The 20,521-nt window shown below is 31.7% G+C and overlaps 1 protein-coding gene across 1 annotated transcript; it reads left to right on the forward strand.

Annotated features, from left to right (window-relative positions):
- Positions 1-933: 933 nt before the first annotated feature.
- On the forward strand, positions 934-9,589 carry LOC124355878 (coiled-coil domain-containing protein 112-like). The gene is made up of 5 exons (XM_046807033.1): positions 934-951; positions 1,076-1,171; positions 5,816-5,958; positions 7,556-7,777; positions 9,553-9,589. The coding sequence occupies exons 2-5, from the start codon at positions 1,106-1,108 to the stop codon at positions 9,587-9,589; spliced, it is 468 nt and encodes a 155-aa protein (XP_046662989.1). The 5' UTR covers positions 934-951; positions 1,076-1,105.
- The last annotated feature ends 10,932 nt before the right edge of the window (positions 9,590-20,521 follow it).

The raw sequence follows: 20,521 nt of genomic DNA on the forward strand, positions 1-20,521 counted from the left end.
AAGCTACAATTGGTCTTCCTGGTGGATTTGAATGGATGAATATATATATATATATATATATATATATATGCGCGCGCACACACACACACACCCCCCCCCCACACACACACACACACACACACACACACACACACACATATAAAACAAATATTCAAGATATTATTATACGTTTTGCTTTCCTAGAGTATATTCTGGGAGTGGCCGATGGCCGAGTGGTCTAAGACGTTGGACTTAGAGTCTGAGTTAGAGATAGCGCAGGTTCGAATCCTGTCTGTGACCGTTGCACTTTTTATCAGTACCATCGACCTTGTACTGTATCGACTCTCCCCCTTATTCTGTTTGATAAGATCCTCGCACAGGCCAGTGGCCCATGAGGACGAGCAGAATAAGGCATAATAGGAGATCGGCTTCTCCTTTATAAAAAAAAAAATAGGCTACTAACTAAAATTTGATTTGATTCCACTGTAGTGAATTATTAAAATAAAAATGAAGTTCACTAATATTTTTCAAAGCAAGTCAGCAAAGTGCCATCCATGATATGATTAACTAATTTACTTAATAGTTTCACAAGCATATATATATATATATATATATATATATGTCCCACTTTATCTGCAGAAATAAATGTAATTATAGAACTTTTAAATTAGTTGAAATGGAATGTGTGAAAAAGGTAAATTGGTATTTCAACATGTTTTAGTTGATGATGTTAGTTTCTAACAAATATTTGAACTTTTATAGATATCAGTATTGAAATGGTATTGGCACATGATGTTTGGTATAACGAGTACTCAAGGTTGAGAATCGCTAATAAGAGGGCTGTGGAAGAATGGAAAAAATCACAACAAAGTTTTAGTAAAGTTGAGGAGAAGCCAAAACCGGAACCTATATCACAAACTGTTCCGATTAAACGAGATCCAAGGCTGAAAAGAGAAGATTGAGATTTGGAAAGTATGTATCAATACAAATTATTTAACTAAGAAAATCTAACTTTATATTTTTTAAATTTTAGATTTACAATTAGTTTATAATCAACCCTTTATTTAGTTTAATATAAATTAAACTATATTTTCAGGCTCATACCCTTGCTGCCAAGTTAAAAAGAATGGAAGAGCACCAGGAAAAAGAATTAAGAAAAAAGAGAGAAGAAGAAGAAAAGAAAAAACTTCAAGTAATTTCTTTATATATAAATAGTACAATTAGTATTGATAGACCCAAACCTCCCGTCCACCCAACTGAACTTTTGAACTGTAATAATTTTGTATAATATTAAAACGATTTCCTTTCAGGTTGTTGTAATTATATTAGTTTTTTTCAAGGTTAACACTGCATGTAGGGGTTTTGAAAAATATTACCATAAACTTTATTCCTATTAACATGATTTTTTTCTCTGTTTGTGTGAAAATATGCGTACTTTCTTACAACAATAATGGTTTCCTTGAAGTATTTCTCATCCTAATTTCTACCAGTCATATATATAAAAACTTAAAAATTTCTAATCAATTGTAAATATAAAAGTGCGTTTTATTTTCAAAATATTTTGTATGATTTTAAATATAATTATAAGTAAAAAAACCAAAACATCATTAAGATATTACTATTTACAGATGAGTTACAACAATTACTGAGTGCAGTAAGTAAACTGGATTTAATGGTAGGCGTATTGATATGTGAAATAGTATTTTTGACCTAGCCTTCAAAGGGTTAAATAGGAGGAGGAAGAGATTTTAAATAAATTGGTCGCCAAATACCATGTTAAAATTAAAGGTCTTCAATAGACAAACTGATGACTTAAGAATACCAATTCTTACTTTGTCCAATGTCAAAAGTCAAAATCTCTTTATTTACAATTTCATTGAGAAATGTAATGGCGTCAAAAGTTACAATGGTTATGGATAAAGTAAAGGTACAATATATCATTCGTTTCGGTGTAGAAATTCTTCCAAGGTGTAGAAAGGTCTGGTCACCAGCCATCTGTTCAGTGATGTCTTCAAATTCTTCCCCTTCTGAGCCTTGATGTCGACTGGTAGAGAATTGTACAGCTTTCGTCCCATGTAAGATGGCTTCTTTCCATACAGTGACAGATGGTAAGAGTGACAGAGGAGGAAATCTTTCGTAACTTGCAACTTTGGCAGTACCCAATACTGACTAGTCCTGAGCAGGTTGAGGCATCGTTTTGGAACCTTTTGCTCTAATCTTACTGCCCTGATTAAATTTTATACGCCCTTAAAGTTTTGTGGGGCTTCTACCTTCCCTTGTTGGTTCTCACAAGATTTGAAGAGACTGGTATCCTTAAAGAAGAAGCTGCATTGCAAATATAAAACAACAAATAGTTTGAAATTATATAGAGAATTTTGCAGTGTGCGGACACAATGTAAGGAACTTACTGCACACTGTTTACCGGCAGTATATTGATTTAGTTGAAAGCGCCATGCAACATAATATTAAGGCCTTTTGGGCTCACATTAACAACACAAAGGGCAAAACAGGGATAAATGACACAATGCATCTAAACGATAGGGCTGTAGATGACCCGCAAGATATATGCGAACTTTTCGCAGAGCATTTTTCATCTGTCTACCAGATGCATGTTGAGTGTCCTTCATATGAGGACCAGTTTAACTGCATTTTTCTCTTGCAGAATTTTCTATTTCTTCCGTGGAACTTGAGAGAGTGCTGTCCTCCCCTGAATGCCAATAAAGGAGCGGGACCTGATGAGATACCTCCGTCAATATTAAGATACTGTAGCTCTATTCTAGCTCCTCACTTAACTTTATATTTCAATGAGTTTTTGCGGTTGGGGGTTTTCCCTCACTGCCTGAAGACTAGCTACGTTACGCCCATATATAAGAGTGGAAACAGCTCAGACATAAGAAATTACAGGCCTATCTCAATTCAATCGACTCTAGCTAAGGTGTTTGAAGCCATGGTTTTCAATAGACTCTCTTTTTTTGTCAAGAACACTATATCCACTGCTCAGCATGGTTTCTTGAGAGGAAGATCAAACCGCCACGAATCTCATTATTTATCAGGATGACATCATATCTGCTTTCAATATAGGAAGTCAAGTTGATAGTGTCTACATAGACCTATCTAAGGCATTTGATAAGATTAGCCATGAACATCTGCTAGCCAAGCTTATTAGTTTGGGCGTTGTTGGTCCCATGCTACGATGGTTTCGAAGTTATTTGAGTGATCGTTATCAGGTGGTTAGATACAGAGGTTTGAAATCCACAGCTTTCCCTGTGCTTTCTGGAGTCCCCCAGGGTTCCCTCCTTGGGCCTTTGCTTTTTGCCATTTATGTTAATGATATGGTTTTCTGTCATTAAACACTCCAAGATATTGCTCTTTGCAGATGATGCCAAAATATACAAGGAGATCACTTCGGAGTCTGATTGCAGAGATCTACAGGCTGACTTGAATGGTGTACTATTGTGGTGTTATAGAAATAAAATGGAGGTTAATGTATCAAAGTGCTCAGTACTTACTTTCTCCCGACGGATGAATGAGGAGACCTTCGAGTACTTTCTTGGAGAGGAAACCACTCAGCAGATGTTCTATGATTAAGGATCTTGGGGTGACTATGACATCTTCACTTAATCCTAAAAGCCACATTGACTTTATTAGCCGTAGGGCAAATTCAGCTCTTGGATTTATTATTAGGGTATCCAGAGATGGGTTTTCCCCTGTAGCGCTTAGAACACTCTATGTACAATTAGTTCGCCCCATATTAGAATATTGTTCACCAGTGTGGTCGCCATATCAGATAGGCCATATTGATTCCATTGAGAGCATACAGAGGAAGTTTCTTCGAGTTCTAGGAATGAAATCAGCCATCAGTTTGGTCTTCAATCTCTGAGCACCAGGCGGAGGATCAATGATTTACTTCTTCTCCGAAAGATTATTACATCTTCAGTGGATTCTCCTGATCTACTTGGGAGAATAGATTTTCGCTGCTCAAGATTGGCCAGAACAAATCATATGTTTGAGAGGAAATATTGTCAGACTCTGTATTCTTACCACAGCTCAGTGCCACGTCTTCACCGCCTGGGAAATAGCTTACCAGATCACATTGATTTCTTTACTATGTCTGAGGTAACTTTTTAAAAAGGAACTCTCCAAGTTTTATTTTTGAATGGTGATCTGTTTATTCTGGAATATGTAGAGTGTAGACATATTTTTGAACTTGCCTGTTGATTAGAACCATTTCTGTATATATTTATAATATAATAAGGTTTCTTAATACTTGTAATGATTTAGCACAAGTTGTACGTCTTTTTTAATTATTTATTTAAATCAATTACATGGTCTGTTAATTTGTGTTTGGTCTATAAGGGTATGTATTTAATAGTAATAGGGGCGGAGGTAACCTCATATACATAGAATTAGATGCCTGTATTGTTAGCCATCTAAATCCAAACTGTAAATTTATCATGTAATATAAAATGGTGTTAACCGTATACAATACATAAATAAATAAAATAAATGGTGCGCTGGCAGGATGTAGTTGGGATGACCATGCCGACTTTGGCTAGTATGCAATCGTGAATTTTTGTGTTCCACCAAAAGGAGCACCACTGTCTATTACTTAGTTGCTCGCCTCCTCGATTGCACAGGTCCCCTCCCCCAGTCACCATCAAACTTCAAACGGCGAGCTGCTCTGTCAGCTCTGTGCCAATCACCTAATGCACACACGCATACTCACTGCACTGGTGATCAGACGTACGTAGTAGCGGCTCAAGCTTGACATTCATGTTGCAGTATTTTGTGAATACTGTACATCTTATAAGCAAGGTAGTACAGATATTTAAATTTCTTTTGATATTCTCTTGAGTCAATTAATATAATCCTTACTTCTCTGTAATAGTCAAGGATGTAACACATTGAAACTTGAAATAAGAATGTGTCCCAAATGTTTCAGAGTGCATGTACTAGATAAAATAAACCATTATAATAAATATAGTAATATGATGGGGTGACCAAGGGATGACCTATCCTAGACACACAAAAAAAGTAGTAATACACTTGTACTGTATCATTTCTGTGTCACATAGGTTTACATTTGAGGCTTAGCTTGGTAAACATATAACTTGTCAAATCAATCAAAAAAACATTTTTCTTAAAACTAAAGTTTACTAATTCTAAAAGACATATAACTAACTCAAATCTAATGTGCTAATATTAGCTAAAATAAAAAAACATCTACAGAATAGTATGCCTGGTCTAGGAAATAATGCTTTAAAAATAAACTTAATTTTTTAATGTCCGAATAGTTTTAATTCATAGGGAGCCTATTAAATTTTAGTTTGAAATTACTTGATTTTTTTTAATGGCACATTTGATAATAAGACATTTGTGATCAGAGATAATATGACTTGTCTTTTAGTACAAAGGTAGTAATTATATTTGCCAATGCAAGTTGAAGTATTTTTTTATATCAATTTATATCTAGGACTCCATCAGTCATACCAGTTTATCTGGCAGTGAAACATTAAACAAAGATATTTATTTTCAAGGATTAGTGTTTCTAAATGACTTAGAAACTAATATTGCTATTAATGAACTAATATTGCTTCTTTTGAATAGAAGGCATAATTTCAAGTTCATTTAGTCCTATTGATAAAAAAACACAGGAAAAGTATGTATTTTCTTCTTTGTTCACAAATTGTTATTTTCTTGCTGTATAAAAACATCTAAATGTTTTCAGTTAAAACAGGATAGGTAATAGAAATTAGAGAAATCTTGAACAAATAAATTACTTCATGAAACTAACACAATTTAACATTTTTTGACACCCATTGGTTTGCAAAAACAGGAACAGAAGAGGGCACTGGTGGACCGTTATCGGCAGGAAAAACTGAGCGAAGAGATGGCGATGAAGACAGCTGAAGAAACAGAGAGGCTCCAAGCGAAGCAGGAGTCAATGCAACAGGCAGCTACGCTACTCAAATACTTCAGGTACTAAGTTATATAATTGAAAAATACATCTTTGACATTTGGCAAGTCTCTACCTTTCTTGGGCTATAACATGTCACTCATGACAGAGTTTGAATCACTTTAGTGCTTGCTGAAGGGGACATTCCAGTTGGTGATTAATTCCATTTCTTCGATTTATTAGTAACTTGTGCATAATAAATTTGTGTAGGAATGTAAATTCTTAAAAATACAACTAAACCAATATTCAGCATAGCAAAGAACATAATTATGTGTATTTCACTGTATGATATTGAGTCTAGCTAAACAATTACTTGGTTTATCATAAATTGTTGTTTGACTCGTTTGTTTCATCTTGAATATCCTTATTGAAGTGGAAACATGAGATTAAAGAAACGTAGTTGTTTTTCTAGGAACATAAGAAATTATTTTCAGTTTAAGCTATTTTTTTGAAACAGAGACTACAGGAATATGTAGGTGTCTTTTTATATGTACTTTGAATACAATTTTATTTTGGTAACAAGCACTGCAAAGCTAAAGGATCAGTGCTTGGTACTCATTTCAGGTATTGTGCATATAAGAGCACTTGTTTGAATTAATTAAATTTCTGGCACCATAGTTGAATTTGTATTGTTTATGCAATCAAGAAAATATATACACATACACAGACAAACTTTCAGCCCGACTCAACTTTTACTTTGGTCAGACAATCAAGGGGGTGACCTATTTTGCTCTTTTTAAGGCTACCAACATGCTTATTGTGTTTATGTAGGTTTTATGTATTTATCAACCATTTTCTTGTTTTGCAGATATAAATTCATTTTTCCAAATGAGTTTGTTTATTTTTTGACGTCTTCAGCTCATTTTCTTTGATGGAAAACTCCAGTTGGCTCTTAGCAAATTACATTTATAAATTGCTGGCATAAAATAAGTTTTGCATTACAATGCAAACATTTTTTTACTGTATTTTGTTGGATTTGATAGTAGGTACTAAGGAAATTCACTATATCTGTAGTATTTTCAATCTTCTCATTTGTGGTGGTTTTCTTTAAATTTTCTAAGCGTTGTTATCTTTTATCAATGCCATAATACAAATTTCACTTATGCTAACTAGGATACATGGGTTCCTAGTTCCAAGTAAATGCCAAGATCAAAACAAAGTCTTTCATTTTAATTATATCTGTGCGCCTTGAATCTTGACATGTAAAAATCTGGCTTCTCAATTTATTCAGTAAATATTTGCATCAATGTATGAGACAACACTCTCTGATTATTGGAATGGGTTTTTACATGCAATGTAATCAGTCTTCTAAATGGTGGTACTTCATTTGTTAGTAAAATAAAAATACCGCATATATTTACTGTCTTGTCCTGTGCTCCTTTAAAAAGATACATTAAAATAATAGTTTAGTAAACAGGGAAACCAAGATGTAGGTCCATAACAACCTATGTATTGGGTTTTGTTATTAAGTACAAAGATTAACAAAAAGAAAACAAGGAACATTAGGAAGTATGTTTACTTTCTTTTTTAATTTGAAGTAATTGATAACATAATGTGACCACATACACTTATATGTGTTTGTAAATGAGTATTCTCAAGTGTGTGAAATATGTATGGCAGGTATGAAGATCGAAGGTTCACAGATCGGCTGAAAGCTCGAAAACAGCTGAAAGAGCGAGAGAAGGAAGAGCCGAGAGTGAAGAGCTGTGTGGAGGTGAGGAGAGATCCGAACCGCCTGCTACAGCCAACACTGGGCTGGCTTTACCACACCAGAAAGTGTGAGGACTCTGATAGCTCTACTATCTCTGCCCCTCAGCTACATATCCAGCACTTACGCAAGTTGTAAGTACAAGCTAGATGTCTTTATCTTTACTTATTAAGATTCTGGTTGTGTGTTACTCCTACACTGTGAAGTGTTTTCCAGTTTAATACAGGTCTCATGTCCAACTGGAAGAGATTGTATCTCTGTACCACTGGTAGAGAGACAAACAACATAGTTTTTCAGAAGGGTAAAAACAAAATTACTGTAAACTTTTGTAATGAGTAACAGTTGTAGTCACAGAGGTTTTTCGCGTGTTGTGAAACCGCAGATAACGGTACCTTATTGAAACGAAACTTTGGGGTTAGATTCTTAGGGATATTTAAAAAATGTTAATACTGTTTTATTAAGTGTGTATTTATTAATTTTAGGAACATTGCACAGTAAATGAATGCAAAGCCTTAAAAATTCTTAATTATATCTGTTTGTTTCATCTTTTTTCCGAACTCCTTGCGAGCTTCTTTCATATGGGTGGACCAGAATCTGGATTCCTCTTTGAAACGTCCCTTACCATGAGGGGATCGTATGTTGTAATGTGGAAGATCTCGTTGATGTTTTTTGACACATTTTCCTCTTCTTGATCTGATACATCTTAGTTGATTAATGCTGAGAAAACTTTTTGTGTCATCAACTCGCACTTATAACAAAACTCATAATCAAGCCAAGCAAAGAACTGTACGTGTGATCTGATAGTGGTTGCATGGGGCATCACCTAAATATCAAAAGAATAACTTGTTTTTGTTATTTCCGTTTGGTTGCTGGCTATCAATATCAATATCATCAATGTTTCCTGTTAGTAAAATGTATTTATTTTATCCGAGAGCCTTATCTAATTCACTTTGATGAAAATGTTAATTGCTTAATCAAGGTTAGAGCTTGGCAGCATACAAACTTTTAGTATGTTTATAATCTATTTGTTCAAGTTTCATTTCAAAGAGCGCTGTTTCATAAATAAGTTCTGTGTCTTCCTTACTTTTTTCCTAGGAGCTACTCATGTTTTTTCTAGACCTTTATTTATTGAGTTAATACAAGGTGTTTATAAACCCTTGACAGGATGTAGAGCATGCCTGCCAGTTACTTATTGATAATTAAACGTAACCCTAAGATATAAAATAATATAAAGTAGGGTTCACTTCTAGCTGGTTTATATCTTGGTTAAACAAATCTGATATGCACTTAAATCTTGACTACCTTAGGATGTTCAGGAGTGGCACATCACTAACAGCAAATGTTGTGATGTTGAAGTTCAAGGGTAGTCAATAGATCTAGTCTACTATGAAGGATAACTGTTAGGGTTGGTGGGGCTCCCTAAGTGTTAAAGGCAGTTGCTAGGCTGGACATAATGACATGCTTCTCCTGCCCACTATTTTCCAAAGTGCCATGACAGATATAATGCCCGTAATCCTTTCTCATGGATTTTGACAGGAGGTGGCCTTTACCCCTAATGTTACTCATCCTTAATATCCTGTCACTCCAGAAGCAGTGGAAAGGTCTTTTTAAGAATAAGTGCAATGAGTGGTTTATCAGCGTCTTGTCGTAAGAGAAAAAATAGATTTAAAATGTGCTTAGTTAATCATGTTTGTATTCAATCATCCGAAACTTGGTTGAATTAATTCTAAAAAGTTATTTATGCTCTAGAGTCATTTCACCACCAGCTAGTTGATGAAAAGTTTCATTTTAAAACTTAGTTTTATCAATTTGCCTTACTTCCTCAATTTTTTCATAAATATGAAACCAATGTATGAAGATTTTTTTCTGGCAATCTTAATTGTAGTAATCCCAAGCCTTTTATTTCCAGAGGAAAACCAGCGTGGAGGAAAGGTTTAACAAGCTGACAACCTGGACAATTTGATTTCATCTAATTCTGGATCTCACCATTTCAGTTTGGCAGTGTTCAGCTGATCTCCTATACACCAGAGTACTTTGGAAATTTATACTTTACAATAAATTAAAGTCTATTATAAGTTATTTAAAACAATATAAGTTTTTATGTAAAAAGATGAGGTTTTTATATTTAAAAAGAGTATACTAGTTGGATTTCATCTTTGTTTATGGTGTAATATTAGTTCTGCTCACAGCTTATCTTAAACTAATTGGAAAGGAAGATTTTAAAGATGATCTTAGATAGAAGTTAAAATGTCTTAACATGATGAACAAGCAGTGGTAGACATGTACGCACGTAAGTAGATAGTAATATGGGGTTCCTGGCGCACTTTCGGAGCCGACCGAAAAGCAATGTAAAATACTGTTCAATGTACCATAAAGGAAGCTGAGAAATAACACAGCAAATCTCAATGAAAAATTAACCGAATCTACAGTCGTTCGTCTCCAAAAGCGATCGGTACATTACTATCTACTCTGTGGAATGAAAAATTAACCAAATCTACAGCTGTTTGCTTCTACTTTCTTAAGCTGTGCTTTGTAAAATGTTGTCAAATCTGCTACGAATAAAGGATTTATCTTAATAAAATTTAATCAATTTAAAACATTTTTACTAAAAACATACTGTACTTTAATAAAAAACTTTTCTACTAAATAAACAACATGAACTCACCAAGCTCTCTTCAGTTTCTAGCATTAAAACAGTGCAACAAAGATGGAGAATTTCAACGAATTACCAAAACATTTTAAAGAACAGTTGATACTTTCCTTAAATGATACAGAATTCAAAGAACTTGTAAAGTCTTTTGCAGAAAAAAACGTCTAATGGAGTGTTTTACTATCGGCAAAAAACTAAAAAAGTAAGGGATTACATATTTAATATAATTACGAAAGATATTGAAAAGAAAGTAAAAAATAAACAAACAGAGAGTTTTCATCGTTTTTTTATGACATTTTTCCCATATTATACGTTCTTTCAAGATAATCAAGACTTAATTGATGAATTTCTTAGGAATTTTTGTGAGTATCAAGATTTATCAACACAATTCATTAAAGAGCATTATAGAATTTTTCTTATAGAATATAGCCACATTTTGTGTGAAACAAAAGGTATTACTGTAGATAATATTCCATGTGATTCCTATGAAGAAAGACACCAACTATGGTTATCAAAACAGTACTATGACGTGGGGAGGGACTGCAAGTTTTAGAGTTAAGACTTTATTCTACAAAGTTAATTGTTATAATTTCTTTATCTTTTATAGTCTTCTTTCCAGTAACAATCAAGTGTAATTTTTCATTTTTGTTTAATTCTTTAATCTTTTTTTCATCCAAAACAGTCAAAAATCTGTTCGGCAAGTGTACTTTACAATCTTCCAACTCGGCAATTATTGTAAACCCGAATTTATCTTTCATTTTCTCCAAATTCAAGATTCTATGTTTCTTCCTTTCTTCCAATTCATTTAACTTCTTATACTCTTTAAACTTACATTCTCCAATATCATTTAACTCCTTCAAGAACTCCATTTAAATAGAAAAAATTTAAAGACGGAAAAAATGAAATTCGCTAACCTTCACTCGAGAAGTCGGGGAGAATGTGAGTAAAACCGCATTCTTTTCAAGAGGTTCTTCGTTTAATTTCTCCAAATGTACTATAAAATCATCGAGGATTTCTGGTTCAAAATCATAAACAAATTCAACATCCAGATAATGAAAAAATACAGGTAATATCTTTTCATAATAAACGTGTGTATCGATACCTACAAACCTAATGTATTCTTTGAAAAGGAAAATAATTTTGTCAATGGTTCCAAGAGATAAGTAAAAATTTTTATTCTGTTTTCTAAATTCTGTAACAAATTTTGTTTGCTTCTTGTCTCCATATTGCAATTTTGTAAGCAGGTTATTCAAATGTGTTAATTTATTTCGAAATTTCTTAGGTTTAGGTCTTTCTAACAAAATTAAATTACAACCTCTACAAAACTAAATATCTTTTATCGATAATTTCTCCTCTATTAGAACACTTGTAACAGTTGGCATTATACTCTTTCCATTTAAACAAAAAGATTTTTTTATAAATGGAGATTATGGAACTAAGTCTGCCGAGATATAAATTTTTCAGCGCAAATGTTTGTGTTTACATTTCTACAACAGAGATAAATAGAAATAATTTCATTCTATTGTACAACTATTTAGGATATTATGTGTACGATTATAAAGATTATTCCGGAAGAAATCGAGATTTTTCATCAGCGAAAGAGTATATTTTTGAAGTTTTAGAAGGAATGAAAGAGAATAATATGAACATCATCAATTATTGTAAAAGACAAAATGAATGATTGTGTCTTTGGTGTAGTGTTGTTAGTGTGCGTGTTTGCGCTATGGGGAATCACATCACATTCAACTTCTACGGTGTCTATTGTTTAGAGACTTGGCCCTGCACTGCTACTGTCCAACCAAGTTAATGGCTAGGAGCTGTAATTCGGGTCTTAGACTCTGGAATTTTTTTGTTCCCAAGTCTCATTTTTCTTTGGTAACTACTGTGTAGAAGTTGATGGAGAGATACAATTAGGGAATTTGTGTCGGGTGTTTTGTAAGTGTAATGTTGTATTAATGAATGATGTGAATGATGAATGTAATGAACGAATTAAGGAAGAGAAGGAATATACGAATTAAGGAAGAGAAGGAATTAAGGAATGAAGTGTGGAAAGGTGAGGAAGCAAATGGCGCGCCAACCACAGTTGTCATTACTCAGCTTGTTCTATAGTCATTACACTATGGCCACTCGTGTAAAGACTTGTCCCCAACCACTGAACGACAACCATGTCTTCCTCAATAAAAAAGCGCGCCTGAAGCTCTGGGATTTGAACCCAGAACCTCAGGCTTTGAAGGCAAGCGTCTTACCAACTGAGCTACGGAGAGTCTCGAAAGTTATAAGCTATATCTCTGGCTATATTAAGTTGTTCAATTAGGAGTGCTAGTTTACAAATTTATTAATAATTTTATATTTCAAAAACCACTCAACCGATTTTAATGAAATTTGGTACACATATAGTAAATACTTAACTCTTTCGACTTAACTTATCCATAAGGGTGAAATCATCCCCTATTTCTTAATATTCATAAAAAAAAAATAAAAAAAAATTATCAGAAAAATCTGAAACTTCAAAAAAAACAAGCGAGTTCAACTTAAAATTTCATGAAAATAACAAAATTTTCAAAAACTACCCCAATCATCCCTTATCTTAAAACTCTTATATCTCGAGAACTATTGGAGCTTTTTTGCTGAAATTTGGTATATAGGATCAGTAAATATTAAAGTATTTTTTAAAATCATAACTTCCGGTCCAACCCTTAAGATGACCTTGGAATAGTTTTTTGTTAATATCATCCCCATTTTTTAAGATATTCTTTTGAAATTAAAAATGAATACTTATATCAATGTCTTTAACAATTCTGTAAAGTTTTAAAATTATCCGATGAATAATAGTGAAAATAACGTGATTTTTACTGAATTTCTCTAATATCGTTCTTAATCACATCATAGGCTAAAAAATTTCTCAGAAACCACAACCACATAACAAATCGCGTTTGTAACAGCTTTTTGAAAATCCATGTTGATAATTATATCGTTCTTTGAACCAGAAATATTTGTCATACTCTTTGTTGTATCAATGACATAAATAGGTCTATTCGCTAAAAATTCTTTAGGATTGTAATACATTTCCTTATTATTACAGTAAACTTTCTTAAAATCTTGATACATCTGATACATGATTCTGAAAAGACCTCCTGAAATGTTTAAGTTTTGTAATTCATCTGGATAATAAGAACCGTTCAATTTTTACTCTGATATTTTTTACATCCAAACTATCAAACTTTGAAGGATTTTTTTTCTTGATTATTCTGTCTATCTGTTTGAAAACCTATGATAACGAACTTGGGATTGAAGATATTTCTATAAATATTTGTGATATCGAACGAATAAGTTGTTCCGGAAATACCTTTTTGTTCAATACATTGCCAATCTAGAAAATTAAACATAATGTTTTGACTTTTTGTAATTTCATCAATCAACCTAATTTTACTCGTGGTTTTATAATCAATCATTGGAACTCTAATAAAAAAATCTGTAATTGTTATTTTTCCATCAACAGGCATAACATTTCCAGTTGCAGTCTTCAGAATCACATCATCGTCTTCTGCTCTTATAAAACTTAGATAAAATCCTCCTTTATAGATCGGAATAGTAACATTTTCAAAAAATCCTAATCCAAAATGAGATAAATTTCCAGCTGCTTCAAAAACACCAAATTTAAAATCTGATTCAAAGCCATTAGAAGTTTGAGAAATAACATCACTTTTTGAATACGAAATAGTTCCTTTAATTGTGCTTAATTGGCCACAGTTTTCGACTTCTTCTATCAATTTATTGTGTTTTCTTACTTCAATCTTAGAAAATAAAAACGGTATAAAATTATCGATTAATCTAACATTATCAGTTCCAAGATATGCTTGACCATCTTGTTTTGTTAAAGTTCCAGAAATATAAAACTGGAAGTTAGACGAGCAAAAGTTATCTCCAAAATCAATATTAAACTCAGTTCTTTTATTCGGTTCATTCAAATGTTGTTTACTAATTGGATAGAAATTTTTAAACTCCGCCCTTTCAATATCACTAGCATATTTTCTGTAGTCCGCCATTTAATAAGAGAAAATTTAGAAATTTTAAACATCATGTATCATTTTTTCATCGATCTAATGTACGTTTTTATAAGAAAAGATATAAATTTTAGTAAAATAATTAAAAAGATTAGAGTCATTTTTAATGATCTACTTCGTCATATTCAGGATTCTCTTCCTTAAATTTTGCGATCTCGGTCACATATTTCAATAAAATCTGCACAGGATAGTAAACCGCTATCTATAATATTGTTCCAATCAACTGTATCTTTTATTTTCATCCAAAAACTTTATACTCAAGTGTTGATAGAGACAAAGAACAGACATATGATCTTTTAATTGATAATGTATATTTTCTTGAATGAACTCTGATGATAAAGTTTGATATTTAGCAATGTTATACCAATTCAATTTGTTTACGTATAATCTCATCATATCTTCGGATAATTCATATTTTTGAGAAATGTCATCCCAATGTTCTTTTTTCAAATCTCTTTCGTGTTGCATTATAAAAAGATCGAAAGCACTGTAATGTCCCGCCATCTCTATTTATTAAGAAAAAATTTTCAAAATCAAGTTTTTATAAATTGGCTCTTTTTTGAGTTACATTCAGCACATTTTTCCCGAAATTCTTTTAACTCCGTTAATGTTTGCATAGTATTTTATATCGTTTGTGGCAGTTTTTCTCTTTACATCTCACACAAATATATGAGCGCCATTTATATAAGGAAAATTAGTCATCGTAACCACCTACTCCATTAAATCTGTTGTTGATGTTTTCAAAAGTTTTATCGACATCTTCTTTAAATTTATTAAAGTTTTCTTATAGTTTATTTACTTTATCGAGATATAAAGAGTATCGATCATCTATACTTTTAAGTAATTCATTATTATGTGTTGCTTTCTCATTGAAACGTGTACCAAAATTTTCTAAAAAGTTTAAAAAATTTTCCTGAAGTTTTAAAACTGTTTCACTAACATTTTTTTTATATGTATTAAAGTCTTGCGCAAGTTTTATAACTTTTTCATTAATTTCACCAACATCGTCTACTGATCTTCTATTTCTGGCTTCTAACTTGTCATAGACTTCTGTTGTAAAATCTTTAACATGCTGTTTATGATTCTCGTAATTTTGTTTTAGTTCATTAAACATTTTAATAGGATCTTCTAATTGAATCATTACAACAACATCAAATGGATTAATTCCTTTACTAACACCGCTAATTCTTTTTCCTTTAAAATCTAAGGCATTTTTAACATTCGGATCATGTAAATCAACAATATCGATGTTTTCTGATAATTTTAGAGGTTTTAAAATTTGTTCTTTAACAACAACATCATGTTTGTCAATACCAGGTCGAACACCGACAATTCTTTTCTTATTAGCCAAACTAACATAATTCTTTTCAACTTTGATCGCTTCAGTAATTTCATCAGCTTTTTCGATGTGAGACATTAAATTGGTAAATAATTTTTTTACACCATCATCAACTTCTTTTTCCAATGTTTTTATTTTATCAGCAACTTCATTTGAACTCATGAAATTTGCAAGTTTGTTATCATATTCTGCTTTAAAATCTTCAATCTCGACAGCAAACATATCTGAATCTGGAAGGTTTTGTAATACATTTTCTAACTTGTTATCAAACTCATTTCTCAAACTATCAAAATTCAAACTATTATCTACATTTTGAATAATTTGTGTTCCAAATACGTCAAAAATATTTTGTGAATCCATATTTATTAAGCAATAATTTGTTAACAACTTCTTTAAAATCTTTACCATTACTCAGTTCATTCAAAACAAAAACACATAAATGACCACAAATTGGGGGATCTTTATAATCTTGAATCTGAGAATCATTGTAGTAGACGCTTGATTTTTTCAAATATTTAATCAATTCTATAGGTGGTTTGTCCTCAATTCTTCCATACGAATCAAAATAACATGCATTCTTATCATTTTTATAATAACAAATCCAATGCGTTCCACTTCCCATAATCGAGTCTAAATTCACAATTCCACATTCAAATTTCTTAACTTTTTCAGGTAATGTATCTCTCATGAAGATTCCTCTAAAATGTTTAATATTTTTGCAGATTTCTTCCAATTCCCCGAATGTTAAAGGTTTAAATTTTTTTTTCAATGTTTGATTTCACGTAATTCAAAGTTTTTTCATCTAATCCAGATCCTGTAACATCTTCCAACTCTTTATCTAACCAATTTAAAATGTTTCGAACAATAGGAATCACATCTTTTTTAACGATTGGAGCAGCTTTACGAACATAAGGAACAACATTTTTAACAACTGGAATATTTTCTCCAAAATCTAATAAATCTTTCAAAAGTCCACCATTTTTGAGTTCTTTCAACTGATTATAAGAAAATTCTATTCTGGTTCCTTTATTGTTTTTCTTATGTTTTTCGAGTTTATTGTATTGTCTATTTGTTAAAAATATCTTATCTTCGCCATTTTTTAGTTGATCTATTTTAAATTGAATACTAACGGGTATTTTCTTCTTAAAAGCGGATTTTATTTTTTCTTTCTGATTTTTGCTGAAATTTACATTCACCTCCATTTATATAGTTAAAATTTCAAGTTCTCTTCGATTCCCATTCCTAGTTTTCTCTTCAAAAACATTGCTCCAGCTGTTGGAAGCGCAACAAATCTTTCACCTAAACTAGCATCTTTTTGATAAAAATCTATCCATTGCCTTATCTTGCAAAACTTTATCTGCGATATGTCTGGAATTTGTGTCTCTATGTTTTGCATAAAAAATATCGTGTTCCATAGCAGCTTGATCTAATTTATTTATACCAGGATCTCCTCTTTTTAGTCTTTTTTCGAGTTTTGTGCCAGGCCCCAGATACTGATAAGTTGGTACGTGTAATTCAAAAGGTAAATTGTTGATAAAATCATTCAAAAGTCCACTACCCTCAATCATAGATGAACTTATTGCCGGCAAAACTCGTTTTAAATATTTAATTCCATCAGGTTTTTCAATCATTTCATCAAGTTTGTTCGAAATAAAATCTTTAATCGCTTTCTTTTTGTTCAAAAAATTGTTGTTTCCAGCCTTTTCTTGAGCATAAATATAATTAATAATTCCATCGAGTTTTGTCAAATCGTCGATATATCTGTATTCAATCTTATTATCACTGTATTTTCTCACACCTGATCCTTCGATTCTTTTTTCCCAAATTGGTTTAATCAAATTGAGATATTTTTTACCTTTACTTGACTTTGGTTTCTTAGTTGATGGATCATTATTTTTGTAAATTGAATCAGATTTCCATAAAATTTCAGTATACTTTTTCAAGTCTTCTTCAGAATATAAACCGTCTTTTGGAACATCAGTGCCTGTTAATAATCTCCATAAACCTTGAGTTCCTTCATATGTTTTTTCATTAATAATGATATCATTATGTTCAAAATTAACGGGTAAATTTCCAATCATAAAACTTTTCTTTTTTTTATCCCAATACAAACCAAATTTATCATCCTTTGCTCTAGGAAGAAATTTTTTACCAATTTCACCAATTATTATATCCGTTGTTCCAGGACTTATTGGTTCAACTATGGTAGAGTCTTCAATGATTCGAGGTCTAAATGGTGTTGAAGATGGTAATTTTGGCAATTCAAACTCAGATTCTGGTATCGAAATATCAGCAAATTGTCGTACAACTGGAACCAAATTCATCAAATTTTGATTATCGCTTAAAACATTTTCAATTTTGCCCTCAACATTTTTTATTGCAGAAGTTACAGGTTGATTAATTTTTTTGAATAAGTTCTTGTTCTTTTTCATCAATTCGAATCTGTTCTTTAAATTCTTTGATTAATTTCTTTTCTATTTGATCAAGTTTTTTTGCTTCTTCTGAAGTTACGTTCGCCATTTATTTAGGAAAATTTTGAAACGTGAAACGTAAAAAACGTGAACACGAAACGTGAACACGGAACGTAAAACGTGAACGTGGACCGTGAAACACGAACGTGAAACACGAACGTGAAACGTAAACACGAACGTGAAACATGACCGTGAAACATGAACGTGAAACATGAACGTGAACGTGGAACGTGAACGTAACGTAAAACCGTGAACCATGAACGTGAAACATGAACGTGAACGTGGAACGTGAACAGATTTACCGTTTTTCTGTTATTTTCATAATGTAAATAAAAAGTAAAGATAATGTAAAAATAATTGTAACAAATATTTTATCGAGACCACTGAGCAGCATTTATGTTAGAAAATTTATTCAAATATTTTCCATTTTTAGGCTTCAAAGTTAGATTAATAGTTAAAAATCCATAGTCTTCTTTCCCTCCAAATTTTATCACACAATTCATTAAAGTGGTTAAAACTCATATCAGATCCAACATAATTGTTGTAAATCTTTCTCGAATAGTGATCGTCTTGCTTAAAAACACACAACATATTCAGGTTATTTCTTATAACTTGTTTATCAACCTTTGAAAAGCATTGAGAAAGATAGATACAAGATATGTTTTTGTGACGGGACATTACGAAATATTCCTTAATAACGTCTTGATTTTCTAAAATACAATCATCAAAAACGATTAACGAATTGGGTTTACATTCGCTTAACGGAACTATGTCCTCAGAAGCATTATAAAAATGTGATATTTTTTTGTTTAAGTTTTTCTCAATATTTTCAAATCTTTCTTGTAATTTTTTATAGGCGTCTTGTTCTAAAGATTTACTAAAAACATACAAATTGGAATAAGGAATCAACCTATTGTAGATAAAATTCAATAATAAAGTTGTTTTTCCACATCCACTTGAACCAACAATTAACAATCTGATTGGTTGATCTTTCTTATTTTCTTCAAACGTTTGAAGTTTTATCTGATCTTTTTGCTTTAAAAATTTCTCCATTTAAATAGAAGATTTTCATCTTGAAGCAACGCTTGCGAAAATGAAGCTGTTCAAGTTGACTTCAGAAAGCTCTAAATTAGTTTTAAACTTGGAACATCCTATACACTTAGAGGAAGAATCAAATTATTTTATCGGTTTAAGCGGCTTTTATTCTGATAATTTTGTAATAAATATTAGTGAAAGTTCTCCTTATTGTATAGGATTTAGTGAGAAGAACATAACAAAATACTATGGTTTAAACAAAGGATATTATACTTTCGATCAAATAAAAAATTCCCTTAAAAATTATCTGAAAACATTCAAACAATCAGATAAATCTTTAAACTTTGACGAAAACAAGTTTGAAATGCAAAAAAATTATCTCTCTAATAAAATTCAAATAAAATCACCAGTAAGAATAATGTTTTCAGCAATTATTGTAGATTTATTAGGGTTTGTTCAAGAAACTATTGAGCCAAATCAGGTATATTTAGGAAATAAAACGCCAAAATTTAGACCGTTCGATGTAATTGAAGTACATTGTAATCTCGTTGAACCTAGTTTTGAAAATCATAACCGAACATCTTCACAAAGAATCTGAAATTTTGTACACTTTTTTCCCAAATGTTGCTTATGGATCAAAAATCAGTGAAAAACCAAATGAAATCGATTATATTCCAATTAGAAAAAATATTAAAAGAATTCAAAAAATCGTTCTGACTATTCAAGACTCTGAAGGAAATCTATTAAATAATGAGAGTAAAACAACAATATATTTAAGATTGTCGAAAGAATGATGAATCAAGGGGGGGAACGAATCGTTCTTTACCTTCAAATTTTCAAGAAAACAACTTTTGAATGTATAAATTACAAGAGTCTATCCCATAGACCCCTTAACAATCTTCATCCTGACCCTGTTTTTTATCAATGAATCTGGACTTTATACTGAAATAAAAATTACTAGTTAAATTTTATTTCTATCTAAATGGAGTCAGTTGTAGACCTACTCAATAATCAACTAAAATTCAATAACAAACATATCTTTACGATTGTTGACGAAAACAATGTGATCTGGTTTAAGGCTAAAGACGTAGCAAAAATTCTAGAATATGAAAATACTATGCAAACGATCAGAATAAACGTTGACGAAGATGATAAAAACTTCTATTTTAATCTAAATATAAGGGGGGCTATAAATAGCTTACCTTCAAACTTCCAAAATAACACTGTTTTCGTTAATGAATCTGGACTTTATTCTTTAATTTTGAGATCGCATAAACCAGAAGCGAAATTGTTTAAAAATTGGGTTACGAAAGAAGTAT

The sequence above is a fragment of the Homalodisca vitripennis genome, chromosome 2, assembly GCF_021130785.1.
Source record: "Homalodisca vitripennis isolate AUS2020 chromosome 2, UT_GWSS_2.1, whole genome shotgun sequence".
Lineage (NCBI taxonomy): Eukaryota > Metazoa > Arthropoda > Insecta > Hemiptera > Cicadellidae > Homalodisca > Homalodisca vitripennis.